We start from the raw sequence: 16,514 nt of genomic DNA on the forward strand, positions 1-16,514 counted from the left end.
CTGCATATTTTCTTGATAGAAACAATTACGTATATTATTTTCTTTGAAAGAAAACAATTGAAAAATAAGCTAGTTGACATGTGTTTACATTTTATGTGAACGTATTTCTTCTTTTACATCTTTGTTGTTAGCGGATGTTTTACGACGGTATAACATTTATCTGAAGCGACCCTAAATAAGAAATAGTTTTATCTGGGGGCACGGCAGTGTTAGCAAGTCGAGCATTTTGTTCTTACATGTAGAGATAGGGCTTTTGTGTTAGTGTGTTAGAGTAATGGTTTGTTCCCATTCAGTCACACCTCGATCTGTAGCACTGTTACTCAATGGGAAAAAAATTCCCGTTGTGTAGCAGTGGTACACATTGCAACTATCATTTTCCCAATAAGTAACAGTGTTACACAGTGACACTTGTATTCCCGATCAGTAACACTGGTTAAGAATATTTTTTATTAAAGCATTTCTAATGTTCGTTTAATTAGTGCTTAATTGAAAAAGAATAAGACATGTAACGAATTAGTGTAAAAAATACATATTCTTCGATCTAATCTCTTTTTGGCCATCCAGTTCCACGAAAACTATTGTTTTAATTGCACTTTGAATCCCTTGAACTCTGAATTATTTGAACCCGGCGCCAGCTCACTTGCGGCGTATTTCAAAGTGTAATTGAAACACTTATCGTACTACATCGTTACATGTCTTATTTTTTTAACTAAGCACTAATTAAACGAACATTAGAAATGCTTTTATAAAAAATATTCTTAACCAGTGTTACTGATCGGGAATACAAGTGTCACTGTGTAACAGTGTTACTCATTGGGAAAACGATAGTTGCAATGTGTACCACTGCTACACAACGGGAATTTTTTTCCCATTGAGTAACAGTGTTACAGATCGAGGTGTGACTGAATGGGAACAAACCAGAGTAAGCCATAAGACTGGTAAGAAATATTTTCTTATAATAAGCTGATAAGTATAGTAGGTATAGATAGGTACCTTTAATGAGGAAAGCGAGACATTGGAGGAAGCTTGGTGGCGGGGGTGCAACAGAAAACATGCCAAGATGCTAGAGAAAAATAAAAATTCCCGGCCAAGAGACCCCGCATCTCTACCTACTATTATTTAAATTATCCCTTCGTCATCAAATGTCATGTTTGCTTTTCAAATTTTTGTGTGGTTCCTGGCAGTGTAGAATAGAACCACTTTTTTCATTTGAGACACCCAACCCCCCTTTTCCATTTATTACACATCGCCATCCCACTTAGAATCCGAAGTGTATTGAATTCTTTTTTTTTGGCAATGGGCAAGCAAACTGTCATTATTTGAATCTCAATTTCATTCATTACACCAAATGTAGTTTTTTTAGTACGAGTATTTTCAGACTTTCTACACTGTCAACCCCTAGGGATAAAAAAATTATAGATACTAGAATTTTTCAGAAAATTATAGAGTTACTATAACCGAAGATAGATCAAGCACAAATACAGGGCGGGTCTTGCATATACATAAGCATGAACAAAATTCTCTTTTTATTCGGATTACATTTTTCAGGCACAAACATAGGAGTGAGTATTCAAATTCTTCTTGTCTTCATCAATTGTTTATTTCATACCATCATCGTTAACAATCCTGTGTAAAATAGATAACAATACAAACAGGTATTAAAAGGCCATTGTCCGTTTGAAACATATAAATTTAATATGATTTCTATAAACATTACCTATTGTATAATTTATAAACCGAAGTCTTACACTGAAGAACATTGGAATTACAATGTTTGTGACTATGGGACGAGAGTACAAAAAAACTGATTGTGTCGAGTTTGAACCGGATTATTCCGGATTTTTCTGGTGGCCGGAGTGGGGACGCCGGCCGCTAACGTTGAGGAGCAATGGCGACTACTCGATGACGGTTTGTTCCTCTTTCACGAAAAATTCAACAACTTCTTCCACTGTGTTGGCCTGGTCGGTGTCCAGACCGTCTGTATCTACATCTGCAAAATTGAAAAATAAATTAGAATGAGAATGAAGAAAATTATTATATAAATTTGAACTATTTAAGAATTTAATAAAGAAGCATATCTGTCTATGAATGTCCAAAGAGGCGACTGAAGCAGTAAATAAAATGGATTGTTTGAAATTCACACATCATGAAGTTGAGTTTGGTCCAAGAATTCTGAATTAGAAATAAGCACCATACCTAGGGTGGTAATTTGTAAAATTACGAATTATAATCATACTCAGACCAGTTCCTCTCCAAAGAAGCAACTGGAAAAGAGCTTAAGCTTTTGTCAGTCTAATTGCGTAAATTAAGTCCCGGCTGTATATACATACAGCCACACTACTTTGGTGAAATACCCTTGGTGCGCATATGATCACTACCTGTTTTGTTTACTGTTTCACTGTTCCTTGATGTAGTTTTTACACGTTGACTCTCGTCTGACCTTATTTGCAGGGGAAACTAACCTTAATAGTTCTTTACAACCCTTAATAGTTCATTACCTAACCCATCGATAACAGACAATGGCCTTAATAGGACCATGAATCGTAAAAAACAAAACAAGAAATTCAACTTACAATTCCTGAGCTCGAGCCGGCGCGGCTTCTGATCGGCCCACTCCTGAGACTTGGCCTCGCGGTACTCCACGTACTTCTTCATCTGCTCAGTACGCTTGGCCACCAATTCCTAAAAACAATACAAGACTTTAAGTTAGTATGTTATCAAGCATTAAATGCTAGTCAGGGATGGAATCTCACTTGCATGTGTGACATATAGCACTCCATACAATAAAACAGAACCCAGCATGGAATATAAATAAGGAGCATTTTTAATTTTTATATATAATAAATGGGGATTATATAAGTCAGTCTAAGGCTTCCTGAAACGATGGATCCCATGGCGGCCAAGGGTGCAACTGGGTACAAAGAGAAAAGATAGATCCAAAATTACCTTGCTGGCCTTGCTACTGCGCAAGCGATCCTTGGATTCGAACTGCGAGTAATATTTCTTGAGGTTCTTCTTGATTTCCTTCTGTTGCTTCTCAGACAACAGCGTCGGCGGCCGAGGACGCCAGTGGAATTGGGCGAAACCTTCTTTCATCACCCTATCAACAAAATAAGTCGTATTTTTATTATAAACAACCCTATTTCTAAGTTTTTCCGTTTTGATTCAATGCTTTGTTTGTTAATTAACTTTCACCTCCTAAACCATCTACGAAAGACTAGGTACATAATGCTATTAGTAATGAAGAAAAAAATTAAAGCTTTTCGGTTATTTTACTTTTGGACTCAAAATTCCACAAGGTTTTTTTAAGGCTGCCTGGCCTTAGAAACTACAAATTGTAATTTGGACCAGCTTTATAAGAAAACAAAATGTGACAAACCTCCTAAGAATCTTGCCCTGGAAGGACCAGATGTAATAACCACAGTCCATCTTGCATTTGAGAGAAGAGACGCTGGTCACCACATAACGCCCAGTTGGGTCCCATTCAATACCTGACATCTGTTGACAAATAAATAAGCATTTGTTCAAATAACAGTACACTTTCAATTTGTAATTGTATAATTTGTTTTGCGTGTGATTTTTCAACTATAAGTCAATGAGAGGTTGCATTTTGTACAGTCTTTATATTAACTTCAGCATGTGGATGGAAAATTCCTGGCCCGGCTAGCGAGGTTTGCAAATTACCACGAGCGTGTTTTACGTAAATTAGATCCCATTAACTATATTGGTGTGAAAATCTTTTGATATAATAATTTTTTATATGACATGATTACTAAGTCTAGTAAGTAGCAATTGAATTCCTTTAATTCTATATTAAAGGAATATATATATATATATATTCCTTTAATATAGATCCTTTATTTATGATTATTCCTTTAATTTTTCTATTCAGATGATATATATATGAAATGTAAGAAACTAAAAGGCTATTAATTATTAGGCCTGTTATCAGCAATAAGTTTTGTTTAGGTACTTTATGTTCTAAACTGCATGACATTGAGTATACAAATAATAATTTCAGACAATGATATGACAAAAATAACTGATCTAATCAACACAATGTTAAACACTACTGCGAATATATTACAACGTAAAACAAACCTGATAATGATGTGAAACATTCATAATAGTGAAGTCATTAGTATCCAAGAACTCCAAAGCACCACCAGTGAGCCCAAGATTGGCCAAAATTATGAACTGTCCCGATGGAGACCAGAACAAATGATTGAACGGCTTCCTTTCAAACTTCTTCAGCAGAGTAGGAGCTTGGCCAGTGTTCACTTGATAGAAGCTTATACAAATATTCGCCGGATCACCATGAATAATGGAGAACTTAGAACCGACAGGCTCCCAAGCAAATGCTTGAATTGGCTCCTTAATTTCAACAGAATCTACTGGAATCTCCTTTTCCCTCATATGGAAAATCTCAAAGTTGTAGTACATTCCAGAGTATTTTATTTCGTTCTTGTCTTTCTTGACTTTGGAATACCGGTCTACTTTGACGCAGAGGTAATCTCCGCTCTTCTGCCAGTGGATCTTACAGTCGGCAACCGAGAATAAGTTCTTTGATCGGATTTCGGTGCGGTTCGGTAACTCGAGGAGTGTTACTCGGGCTGGGACATCCTTGTCTTCGGCTACCCAGTAAGCTAGGGTGTTATCAGTAGGTGACCAACTGAAATCTCTGTAAGAAAATTGTGATTTAAGTTATACATACAGTCACGTCTATATCCCCTGCGGGGTAGACAGAACAGAACCAACATTGTCGAAAAGACAAACAGGCCACGTTCAGCTGTATGGGTTTATGATGGAATTGAGATTCAAATAGTGACCGCCTACAAGAGGGATTGATATATATGTTCAAAGAAGTTTGAAATGTTATACAAACTCTTTCTTGTTATGTTCTTGTTTATCTGTGGTGCGGCGTCCCATGCGCGCGCATCTTGAAAATACATGTCATTCGTGTCCAAGCTATCCTGTGGTTTTATTGTATGATTATTTATAAATATCTATAAATATATCATTTGGCGACGAATGGGATCAATTTATCCACAATATTGAAGGAAAATGGCATTCCTAGGGAACTTACCGATTTTTGATCACAAAGTAAGCGAATGGCTTATATTCAAGGGTAAGTTGACGCAATTTATAAAGATCAACAGCGTTAAGGAAGAAAACCAAAGCGGTATTCTTTTAACTCATCTTGATGAAGAATCATATCGCTTGTTGCGTAATTTAGCGTATCCCTTGGAATTGGACACATTAGGTTTCACAAGATTAATTGAGTTACTCGATAGTCATTTTAAACCAAGACAAGGCTCATTTGTTGACAAGGCGAAATTTTACGGAGCTAGTAGAAGTCCAGGCGAGAAATTAGGAGACTGGGCGGCGCGACTAAGAGGTCTAGCAAGCTATTGCGACTTTGGCACCGCTTTGGAAACGAATCTGAGGGATCGTTTCGTCCTCGGCTTGGGCGCCGGCCCGGAACGCGATAAGTTGTTTGAGCAAAATGCGTCGACGCTGACGTTGACGAGGGCTATAGAGTTAGCGGAGCAAGCGGCCTGTGCTAAGCAGGCGAAAGTCATGTGTAAAGAAGGATCTGCTATATTGAAGGAAGAGCCGATACTGCGAGCAAAATTTCAAACCGGCCGAGGCGATCAACAGCGGCCCGGCGCGGCGCGCGGCGACGTAGCGGATATATCATGTCGTTGCTTGGTTTGCGGATTAAAAAATCACACAAGTGAGAAATGCCGCTACAAGACTTATAAATGTCAGAAATGTGGTGTCAAAGGCCATCTGAAGAAAGTGTGTACAGCGGCTAAAAAATCGTCCGACCATCAGATTCATCATTGCAATTCGACAATGGAATATCAAGCCCCTGAAAACATTGCCTTGAATTGTGAGGAATGTCAAAATTTTAATTTGAGGTATGTAACCGATAAGCCAATTTTGATTGATGTTTGTTTAGGTGGTAAAATTATTTCCATGGAATTAGATTCAGGCTCTGGTAATAGCGTAATTTCCGAGAAATTATATGAAAAATATTTTTCAACCTATAAATTGCACCAGAGTTATTTAAGAATGTGCCTATATGATGGAAGTAAAATAATTCCCTTAGGATATTTTACTATTGAAGTGTTCTATAGTAATACAAAAAAGCAATTAAAGATTTTTGTAGTGAGAAATGGAGGTCCTCCTCTATTAGGTAGGGATTTTATGTCTGCATTTAATTTAGTGATAACAAGCGGCTTATACTCTGTTACAAATAAGAATGAGTTAGAGCAATTACTGGCAAAGTTTTCGAACTTGTGGCGTGACGAGCTGGGTGCGTTTAATAAGTTTAAAGTTAAATTACAGCTTAAGGATAACTCCAATCCTAAATATTTTAAACCACGTAGTGTACCCTTTGCTCTCAGAGAAAAAGTAGAACAAGAAATTGATAGATTAGTCAAGTTAGGTATTCTTGTTCCCGTTAACCATTCTGACTACGCTACACCTATTGTTCCCGTTTTAAAAAGCGATGGTCAAGTCAAGATTGCTGGTGATTTTTCAATTACATTAAACAAAGATCTTATTATTGATAAATATCCGTTACCTCGTATAGAGGAAGTGTTCGCGAAAATTGGAGGTGGTGAACTGTATAGTAAAATTGACTTAAAAAATGCCTACAATCAATTTTTATTAGAGGAATCGTCTCAGGATCTCACTACAATTAATACGCATAAAGGGCTTTTTAAATATACTCGTTTAGTTTACGGCTTGGCGAACGCGCCGGCAATTTTTCAGAAGTCAATGGAGTCGTTGCTTTCAGGCATTAAAGGGGTAAGTGTCTGGTTGGATGATATTTGTATAACCGGATCAGATTCGAATATTCATTTAAAGAGACTGCACGAAGTTCTGAGTAGGCTGAATGATGCTGGATTAAGACTTCAAAAAGAAAAATGCGAGTTTTTCAAGGAAAGCGTACAATACTTAGGTTATGTTATTAGCAAGGAAGGACTTCAAACTTGTCCCGATAAAGTGAAGGCTATTCTAAACGCGCCAGAGCCGACTAACGTCAGTGAAGTAAAGAGGTTCTTAGGTGTAGTTAACTATTATAGAAATTTTATCCCTAATGCGTCTTCATTATTGAACCCTCTTCACGAGCTATTGCGAAGTGATGTTCCGTGGGAGTGGGGAGAGCGACAACGGCGCAGCATGGCGGCCGTGCGCCGCGAGCTAGCCTCGGAGCGCGTGCTGGCGCACTTCGACCCCGCCGCGCAGCTCGTGCTGAGCGTGGACGCCGGCCCGGCCGGGCTCGGCGCGGTGCTGGCTCAGCGGACTGCTGACGGCGCCGAGCGGCCCCTGGCATATGCATCGCGATCCCTAGCGGCTAGCGAACGAAATTACAGCCAAATTCAAAAAGAGGCGACCGCCATTATATTTGGCGTCAAGCGATTTCACCAGTATCTTTATGGCCGTGATGATCCTTTCATTTTAAAAACGGATCATAGGCCGCTAGTATCGATATTTAACAATAAGTCCGGTATACCGATAACTACAGCCTTGCGTTTGCAAAGGTATGCGATTATATTATCGGCTTATAATTATACAGTACAATATGTATCTAGCGAAAACAATGCAGTAGCAGATTTTTTTTCACGCGCTCCTTTACAGGTAAAGTCAATCGACGAAAATGGTAAGGATGTCGACAGTCTTTATGCCCTGAAATTTTTGGACGCGGCGTCACCGGCTACCGCCTTGAAAGATATCATACTAGCGACCCAACAAGATGAAACCATAATGACTGTAGTAAAATATTTGCAGTATGGTTGGCCCAGAAAAATTAGTTGTACGTCTGTTTTACCGTATTTCCAATGTAAATCGGATTTGCAGTTTGAAAATGGTTGTCTTTTGAGAGGACATAGGATAGTGATACCTTCAAAGCTTAGAAATAAGATGTTACAGGAATTGCACGATTCCCACTTAGGTATAACTAAGAGTAAAAGTAATGCTCGTAGTAGAATGTGGTGGCCGGGCATCGACGGCGACATCGAGCGCTGGGTGGGAGCGTGTGCGGCGTGCGTGTCGGCGCGCGGGGCCCCGCCGCGCGACCCGCCCGCGCCCTGGCCCGCCGCCGCCCGCCCGTGGCAGCGCATACACATCGACTATATGACTATAGGGCAAAGGGTATACTTGGTGGTTGTGGATTCACATAGCAAATGGTTGGAGTGTTTGTATATGCACAATGGAACTTCAACATACATACATACATACATAAAATCACGCCTCTTTCCCGGAGGGGTAGGCAGAGACTACCTCTTTCCACTTGCCACGATCTCTGCATACTTCTTTCGCTTCGTCCACATTCATAACTCTCTTCATACAAGCTCGGCGGTTTCGGGTACTTTTGACCTGACCCTTTACCAGGACGTCCTTAATTTGATCAAGATACGTTCGTCTAGGTCTTCCCACTCCGACCTTTCCCTCCACACTCTCCTTGTATATCTGCTTAGTCAACCTGCTTTCATTCATCCTCTCCACATGACCGAACCATCTTAACATACCCTTTTCTATTCCTGTAACTACATCTTCTTTCAAATCACAACATTCCCTTATCACGCTGTTCCTTATCCTGTCACTCAATTTCACACCCATCATACTCCTTAACGCTCTCATTTCCACTGCATTTATTCTGCTTTCATGCTTCTTTTGCCATACCCAACTTTCACTCCCATACATTAATGTCGGGACCAACACGCCCCTGTGCACAGCCAGTCGAGCCTTTTTGGATAGTTTCTGACTGCTCATAAAGGCATGCAAAGCTCCATTCACCATGTTCCCCGCGTTCACTCTCCTTTCAATATCACTATCATACTTGCCATCTGATGTAAACTTTGATCCTAGATATACAAACTCTTTCACTTGCTCCACTTTTTCTCCTCCAATCAAAATATTACATGCTGTCATTTCTTTCTCCATTTCAAAAACCAGTGTTTTAGTTTTACTTACGTTCACTTTCATTCCTTTCTCTTTTAAAGCTTCATGCATACAGTTTACCATCTCCTGTAACTCCTCCGCTGATGACGCCAGTATAACCTGATCGTCGGCATAGAGCAGACATTTGACGAGTAACTCATTCATCCTTAATCCACTTTTAGACTCTTTCAAATCTGTCAAACAGCTATCCATAAATAGGTTGAACAGCCACGGTGACGCAACACATCCTTGCCTAACGCCTCCGCTTTAATTACTAAGCTTAAAGTATTATTTGCTACTTTTGGTATTCCAGACGTCTTAGTATCTGACAACGACACGAAAATAAATTCTCTCGAATTTAGGTCATTTTGCTCAGCAAATGGTATCAAATATATGACGTCACCTATTTACCACCCTCCTAGTAACGGACAAGCCGAAAACTCTGTCAGAACATGTAAAAAGATGTTAAAATGTATACTTAAAGAAAATTTAAGTCTGTGCGAAATTCAGGAACATCTTTTAGGATATTTATTCAATTATAGAAATGCCGTGCATTGTACCACCGGAGAAACGCCAGCCAAGTTAATGTTTGGTCGTAAACTTCGCACTCGTCTCGACCTTATTTTGCCATCGGAAAGAGAGCACAGCTCAGTGCCTGTGCCGGGTAGGCGATCGTTTTGTATAGGAGACAAGGTGTGGTGCCGATGGTATAGTGCGCGGATGGAAACTTGGCAACTAGGAATAATTAAAGAGAAAGTAGGTAACAAAATGTACAAAATTTTTATAGATAGTTTAGATGAATATTGTATCAGGCATGTTGATCAACTGCTTAATTATACCGGCGGTGAGAATGAAGTAGCTGATGGCCATCTACTTGATGATGTTTCTTTTTCGAGTCCTGTTACTGCTGTCTCTTCCCAAGAACCGGCTGCGATAACTCAAAGTGATGAAACTCAAATGAGTTCACAACCTCAGCATGTAACAAATAATAGAGACAGGGAAGTTGGCAGAGATTGTGAGGAGGAGGAAAGTGAGAGAATCATTGAAATTCAAAATGACTCCTCAGCCGAGCATAGTTCTGAGCAAGTGCAGGGCGTCAGTAGCGATGCAACGGTGGTAGATCCGCCGGAAACTCTCACTCGCCCTAGACGAAATGTTCCACGGGTGGATTACAGAAAGTATTTGTAATTAATATCTACTAATTTAACAAGTTGTTATTTTTAGTTTAAATGTATCTAATAAGTATTATGATTAATGTACATAATTTTCAACAGGTTCTTAAAATAAGTGTGGAGGAATGATATATATGTTCAAAGAAGTTTGAAATGTTATACAAACTCTTTCTTGTTATGTTCTTGTTTATCTGTGGTGCGGCGTCCCATGCGCGCGCATCTTGAAAATACATGTCATTCGTGTCCAAGCTATCCTGTGGTTTTATTGTATGATTATTTATAAATATCTATAAATATATCAGGGATCCCATTTTATTATCGTTTAGTCGCCTTTTACGACATCCTTGGGAAAGATATGGAGTGGGTCTATTCAAAAGTGCCGGAAACCACAGAGCACTAAGTAACTTTAACATTAAAAATATAACTTTATAATTCAAAACTTCTATAGATACATATCTCTGAAGTCGTCAATTGTTTCTACAAAGTCAAAAAATTTGTCAGAAATAATAGAGTAAGATCCCAGAGCCGTAAGACACAACTTATTTTCTAAAGAATGGATCTTTCGATTCTCAGTAGTCTTTCATGTACTTTTAATACCTGCATGTTTGTGAGACTTGCCCGGTGACACCTGCGCAGGTACCAGGCGAGAAAGGTAACTAAAAATCACAGTTACTTAACTTAAATTTTTATGACTGATTTTTATATATATTTTATAGAATATTACTCTGAAGTCATATCAGAGAAGTCAGACGCTTTCCATGCGCCAGAACTTTTGTCAGACGCTTTAAAGCTCTATCAAAAAAAAATTAACTTAATTTATTTTTAAATGTCTGACTTTTATATATGTTATTCAGATAACTATTACAAAGTTGTATTATATCAGTCAGACAGTTTGTAATGACCAAACACCCCTTAAACACAAGAATTACTCAGCCTCGAGTATGAGCGCGATAGCACAATGCGCATGCGCGTCAGAGTAAAATATCTAATATTTGAAAAGTACTTACTGTTTTCAATTTCATATTTTTGCATATCTATTCAAATACGATGAAATTTATAATTAAAATAATAATTAATCATTTTTAAAATAATATAATATATTGCATATAAATAGGGGAAAATGATTTTTTTTGTAGCAATAGCCTTTCAAAAAGAATGATTTTTATTTTATTTAAAAAAATATATCTATTATAATAATTTCAATAAAAAAATGATTAATCAATTGAATAATTATTTTATTGTCTCTTTATCATCTTCATCATCAAAATAATCATTTGAATTTTCATCATTTATTAAATCATAAACAATTAAAAAATAGTATAGTAATAGTTAACCTATAACATATAAATATAAGTGAAAGGCGACTAAGGGATAGGCTTACAAACTTGGGATTCTTTTTTAGGCGATGGGCGAGCAACCTATCACTATTTGAATCTCAATTCTATCATTAAGCCAAATAGTTGAACGTGGCCATTTAGTCTTTTCAAGACTGTTGGCTCTGTCTACCCCGCAATAGATATAGACGTGACCATATGTATGTAGTCTACTTTAATTTCGACACCACCGCAACGGCTTCGATGGTCCAATGGTTAGCGCGTGAGACTGTTAAGTTGGCGGTCCGAGTTCGAATCCCAACAATAACAAGATATATATTAATTTTTATTAAAAATATTTTTTTTTTGTGTTGTTTGAGTATTTATTAAAAAAACTGAAAATCAAAATACTACATATAATCATACGGTAAAAATATTTTGTCTGTACATTTAATATTTTGACTGAAACAAATAGAGAATTTTTTTTTACATTTTTTGTCCGTCTGTCTGTATCAGACTGTATGATTAAGATTCAACTCGAACTTTACGCGGACGACGTCGCGGGCAACAGCTAGTATGCAATATATTATATTATTTTAAAAATGATTAATTATTATTTTAATTATAAATTTCATCGTATTTGAATAGATATGCAAAAATATGAAACTGAAAACAGTAAGTACTTTTTAAATATTAGATATTTTACTCTGACGCGCATGCGCATTGTGCTATCGCGCTCATACTCGAGGCTGAGTAATTCTTGTGTTTAAGGGGTGTTTGGTCATTACAAACTGTCTGACTGATTTAATACAACTTTGTAATAGTTATCTGAATAACATATATAAAAGTCAGACATTTAAAAATAAATTAAGTTAATTTTTTTTTGATAGAGCTTTAAAGCGTCTGACAAAAGTTCTGGCGCATGGAAAGCGTCTGACTTCTCTGATATGACTTCAGAGTAATATTCTATAATATATATATAAAAATCAGTCATAAAAATTTAAGTTAAGTAACTGTGATTTTTAGTTACCTTTCTCGCCTGGTACCTGCGCAGGTGTCACCGGGCAAGTCTCACAAACATGCAGGTATTAAAAGTACATGAAAGACTACTGAGAATCGAAAGATCCATTCTTTAGTTGTGTCTTACGGCTCTGGGATCTTGGACTATAATATAATATTTACTCTTATTTCCAGGCCAATAAATTTTAACTGCATGATGCAGTATGTAGTAGTAGATGCATTCCCATCATACTTCTTTTGTTTAAACAGCTGTGCAACTAATACATTTAGCAGTGTTAAATAAAACACATAACAAAGTCAGAACTTACCTTATACCAGGGATCTTAATAGACTTCTTGTCGAGCAAACCAAAGCCAGGCGTCTCGTATACAGACAACACATCCTGGCCGAGTCTAGCAAAGAACTTGTCATCCTTACTCCAGCGGAATATCGGCCACGTTACGTACTCGTCTGGCGGGGGGAAACTACGCTTCTCCTGGCCTGTCCTGTGGAATGAAACGTTTTATTAATTAAAAATATTAGGGTGATGAAGATAGGAGAGAACACTACTGATAGTTATTGTTGTAAATCCGTAATGGCATTCTCAAATGTTGGCACTAAAAGTTTGAGGACTGGTAATGATAGCCCGATTCATTCAAAGTACATTAAAAAATAAGGCAGTCTACAAAGGACAGCTTTTAGAGAACTTAGCCAACCTTGACACAACCTCACATTACATCAAAAAATATTACTTTAATATAAGCACTAATAAATAGTTTACTTTGCATAACTAATATATATAATAACATATAACATATGATAACCAACTAATAAATTAAAATTTAGTATTAAAAAATAAAACAAAAATACAAACCTAATATCCCAAATGATAAGTTTCTTGTCATCCCCTCTATCGCTGCTTGGTGAAAACGTCACAATATAATTCTCACATGGTGAGAAGGAAATGAACCTAGCTTCCGGATGGAAGAACTTCTGGAACTGGGAGAACTTAGGCCCCGCCCACAGTGCCACACCCCGCCAGTGGAAGGTAGCCAGGTACGTGCCCAAGGGAGACCATACCGCGTAAGTTTCTGTCCAATTCTGAAAAAGACACGTTTCAAAACACAATTTTAAAACAAGGATGGAAACTTACATGTCTTGGGCAATTTTTATTTATTCTCCAGCAACTTCATTCATTACTAAAATTTTGAGCATGAAGACAAGTTATTGAAATACTTACAGGTCTCTCCTGTAATACAACAGGTTCCGGCAGGGCATTCTGCCACACCTGCAGGGCCACACCGGTACCGATTCCGACCAGGAACTGGTCATAACAGTCTGGGTCCATGAGGTACCATTGCAGGTCCGATTGAACCTTGAACGGTTGTGGTGATGGTGGTTCCCATTCTTCAGGAATTTCCGAATATCTGAGAGAGAATAGGAAACAATCTTTTCAGTTGTGTTTAAAGTGATGGCAGAAATAAAATGCTAAATTATGCATTGTACGACATTGGTGACATGACATTGGTGTTCATATTTCTCCATCATTATAAGAAAAGCAATAGCAGAAGAATATAATTTTAAGAATATTCAAAGCAGGGGCATGAAAATATTGTATATATATACAGATAATTCAAAGAGAACTTGATACCAACCAGGTTTTATGAAGACTTATTAGCAATAAACTATATATATAATCTGAATTGGAACCACTATTTGCAATCTAATTGGATTGTTCAAATTGACAATATTTAGTTAGTTTAGTTTACAATATTTACCACTGCAATTTTTTATGTAAAACCACGATTAGGCGATTTCTTATAAGCCCAATTCAATAATCAAGGGTCTGTCACTTACTTTTTAAAGTCCGTGAATAAATTCACTAAAAACGTATGCTGCTTGTCTAATTTACAATTATTTGTCGCTTTGACAGCTTCGGCAGCATTCTGGGGATTGCTGTATTCCAAGAAAATGTAGCCAGTCGTGACTCCAGTCTCCGTGGTTGGGTAATACTCATTGACAATCTTTCCGAACTTGCTGAAGATCTTGTTTATTACACTTTGTAACTTCTCTAAACGCTCGGGCCCGACCTGCGGGCATCCGTCGACCACAATCACATTCTCATAACCATCGGACTCCTTTGGCTTTTGCTCTAGGAGGTCGGCCAACAATTCTGCAACGTCAAAGTTAGGTTATGTATAACTATAGTCATTCTCTCATAATTTCTCCGAACTAACACACCATTTAGCCATGGAAAAATATAAGTCATTCACAGCATTATCCGTAAATTCTACGTAAACAGAATTACAAGCGCGAAATAACCAAGAATTGCGTGGGTGACGCATATGGCCGGCCCAAACCCCTAACCCCCAAAATGCTTACCCTCATCAGGAATGTCGTCGACGAATCCTTCCGGATCATCAAAATTTGGCTCCTCTTCAAAGTTTTGTTCTTCATTATCACTTTGAGGGGTTTGATTCACTTTCTCATCACCTTTTTTCTTAGCCATTTTGACGTTATAACGTGTGTTACCGGAAGATACGCCATTAGTGGACTGAACCATAGACTCAATTTTGCGCCATTCTTTCACTTTTTACGTTTCATTTCATGCAGCAGAATCTGTACATGCAGTACACATAACTTGTAATGAAAAACAATCGCGTTTTTTATTTCATAGCATGAAAATAGGCGCAAGTAAATTCACTATGTAAATACATAGGTATAAACATGTAATCAAAATAATTTATTTCTGCTTGGTCAGTTGGTATAATCTCTTTAGAATATTGCGTTGGCATAGACAAAGATAAGTACAAATTGGCGCGGTTTTCAAAAGGTAATAAAAATATTGAACGTACCGATTTTAAAACTTTGATTAGAAAGTTATTCTACGGCTCCGGTTTTATAGTACAGTTTCTATTGCAGTCAAGACTTGATTAGGCCACATTCAGCTGTCATGATATTTAGAATTAGGTACATATGAATTACTTTACTGCAAGTCTTAATTTTGTGTTACGTCCATTATACCTATATAATGAGTACCATGAGAACCTACACAGGTATAATTAATTTTGTAGATTTTAATATTAAAATTGTTTATCTATCATGCATGGTACCTAACCTACTAAATACGTGTAATGTATGTGTAATAAATGTATACCTGCTTAGCTTACTTATACAAAATTACCACAGGAACGGAAAGTTACAACAATTTTCATTTCATCATACAAAATTTTATCAAAATCATTCTCTAGATGGAAATATGGATGTTCCCACAGTAAAAAATACCTCTCAGGGTGTTCAATTAAGATTGGACGTGGATTGGACGTTTACTTTTTTTTTTGTGAACGCACGTATCGCTCGCTCGACAGATGAAGTGGCATTTGTGGGCGCTGTCGGGTCAGCGCACATGAAAATTGAGGTCAGCTGTGCACGGTGCATACCTATAGCTACGTGCAGTAAGTTTTACAATTACCACTTTATTGTATATTTAAGAGGTGATTCTAAAAATATTCTTGCATGATTGGTCTTTTATAAACATGATTGGTGTGTATTATGCGGGAATCAATACATCCCTACTTAATGCGAAAGTAACTCTGTCTGTTACACTTTCACACCTAAACCCCTAAACCATAGAACCGATTTTGCTTAAATTTGGCAAAGATGAGTTGATCCTCAGAAAGATCATATAGGCTAGGTTCTTTTTAATGCGAACGGTACTTTTTATGCTTTTTATAGGGTGACGCCAACGAAGTCGCGGGCAAAACTACTATTTAATAAATACAAGGAATGCACTTTATAATGCAATTTATGATGTTGTATAATCAAGCCGTTTTGATCCTCATAATGATAAAGCACATCCACTAAAGATTTTAAACACAAGACGTGCCATTAGTATTATAATTCCTAGCATAAATTAACTACCTTCATCAATTATCATAGATACGATGGAATAACATGGTATCGATAAAAATGTTAATCAAGATGAATGAAGTCATACCTCCTTACTTACAAGCGACATTCAACAATGAATCAATTAAGTACTTCAAAACATGGTTTCCCATACTTATATAAGGTA

The 16,514-nt window shown here is 37.4% G+C and overlaps 1 protein-coding gene across 1 annotated transcript; it reads right to left on the bottom strand.

The window, feature by feature from the left end:
• Nucleotides 1-1,669: 1,669 nt before the first annotated feature.
• On the bottom strand, nucleotides 1,670-15,010 carry LOC106142689 (eukaryotic translation initiation factor 3 subunit B). Its single transcript, XM_013344557.2, has 10 exons — nucleotides 14,822-15,010; nucleotides 14,297-14,612; nucleotides 13,680-13,866; nucleotides 13,314-13,540; nucleotides 12,769-12,945; nucleotides 4,102-4,681; nucleotides 3,380-3,498; nucleotides 2,947-3,100; nucleotides 2,574-2,682; nucleotides 1,670-1,990 (listed from the first exon to the last, which is right to left on the bottom strand). The coding sequence occupies exons 1-10, from the start codon at nucleotides 15,000-15,002 to the stop codon at nucleotides 1,896-1,898; spliced, it is 2,145 nt and encodes a 714-aa protein (XP_013200011.1). The 5' UTR covers nucleotides 15,003-15,010; the 3' UTR covers nucleotides 1,670-1,895.
• Nucleotides 15,011-16,514: the final 1,504 nt, after the last annotated feature.

This window comes from Amyelois transitella, chromosome 12 (genome assembly GCF_032362555.1).
Source record: "Amyelois transitella isolate CPQ chromosome 12, ilAmyTran1.1, whole genome shotgun sequence".
Lineage (NCBI taxonomy): Eukaryota > Metazoa > Arthropoda > Insecta > Lepidoptera > Pyralidae > Amyelois > Amyelois transitella.

Excerpts from the sequence above, each read along its gene's own strand:
- LOC106142689 (XM_013344557.2), bottom strand. The coding sequence starts at position 15,002 with ATGGTTCAGTCCACTAATGGCGTATCTTCCGGTAACACACGTTATAAC. Across the intron at positions 14,613-14,821 it reads CGACGACATTCCTGATGAGG|AATTGTTGGCCGACCTCCTA; the intron begins GTAAGCATTTTG and ends TTGACGTTGCAG. Across the intron at positions 1,991-2,573 it reads CCGGCTCGAGCTCAGGAATT|ATGTAGATACAGACGGTCTG; the intron begins GTAAGTTGAATT and ends TCAATTTTGCAG.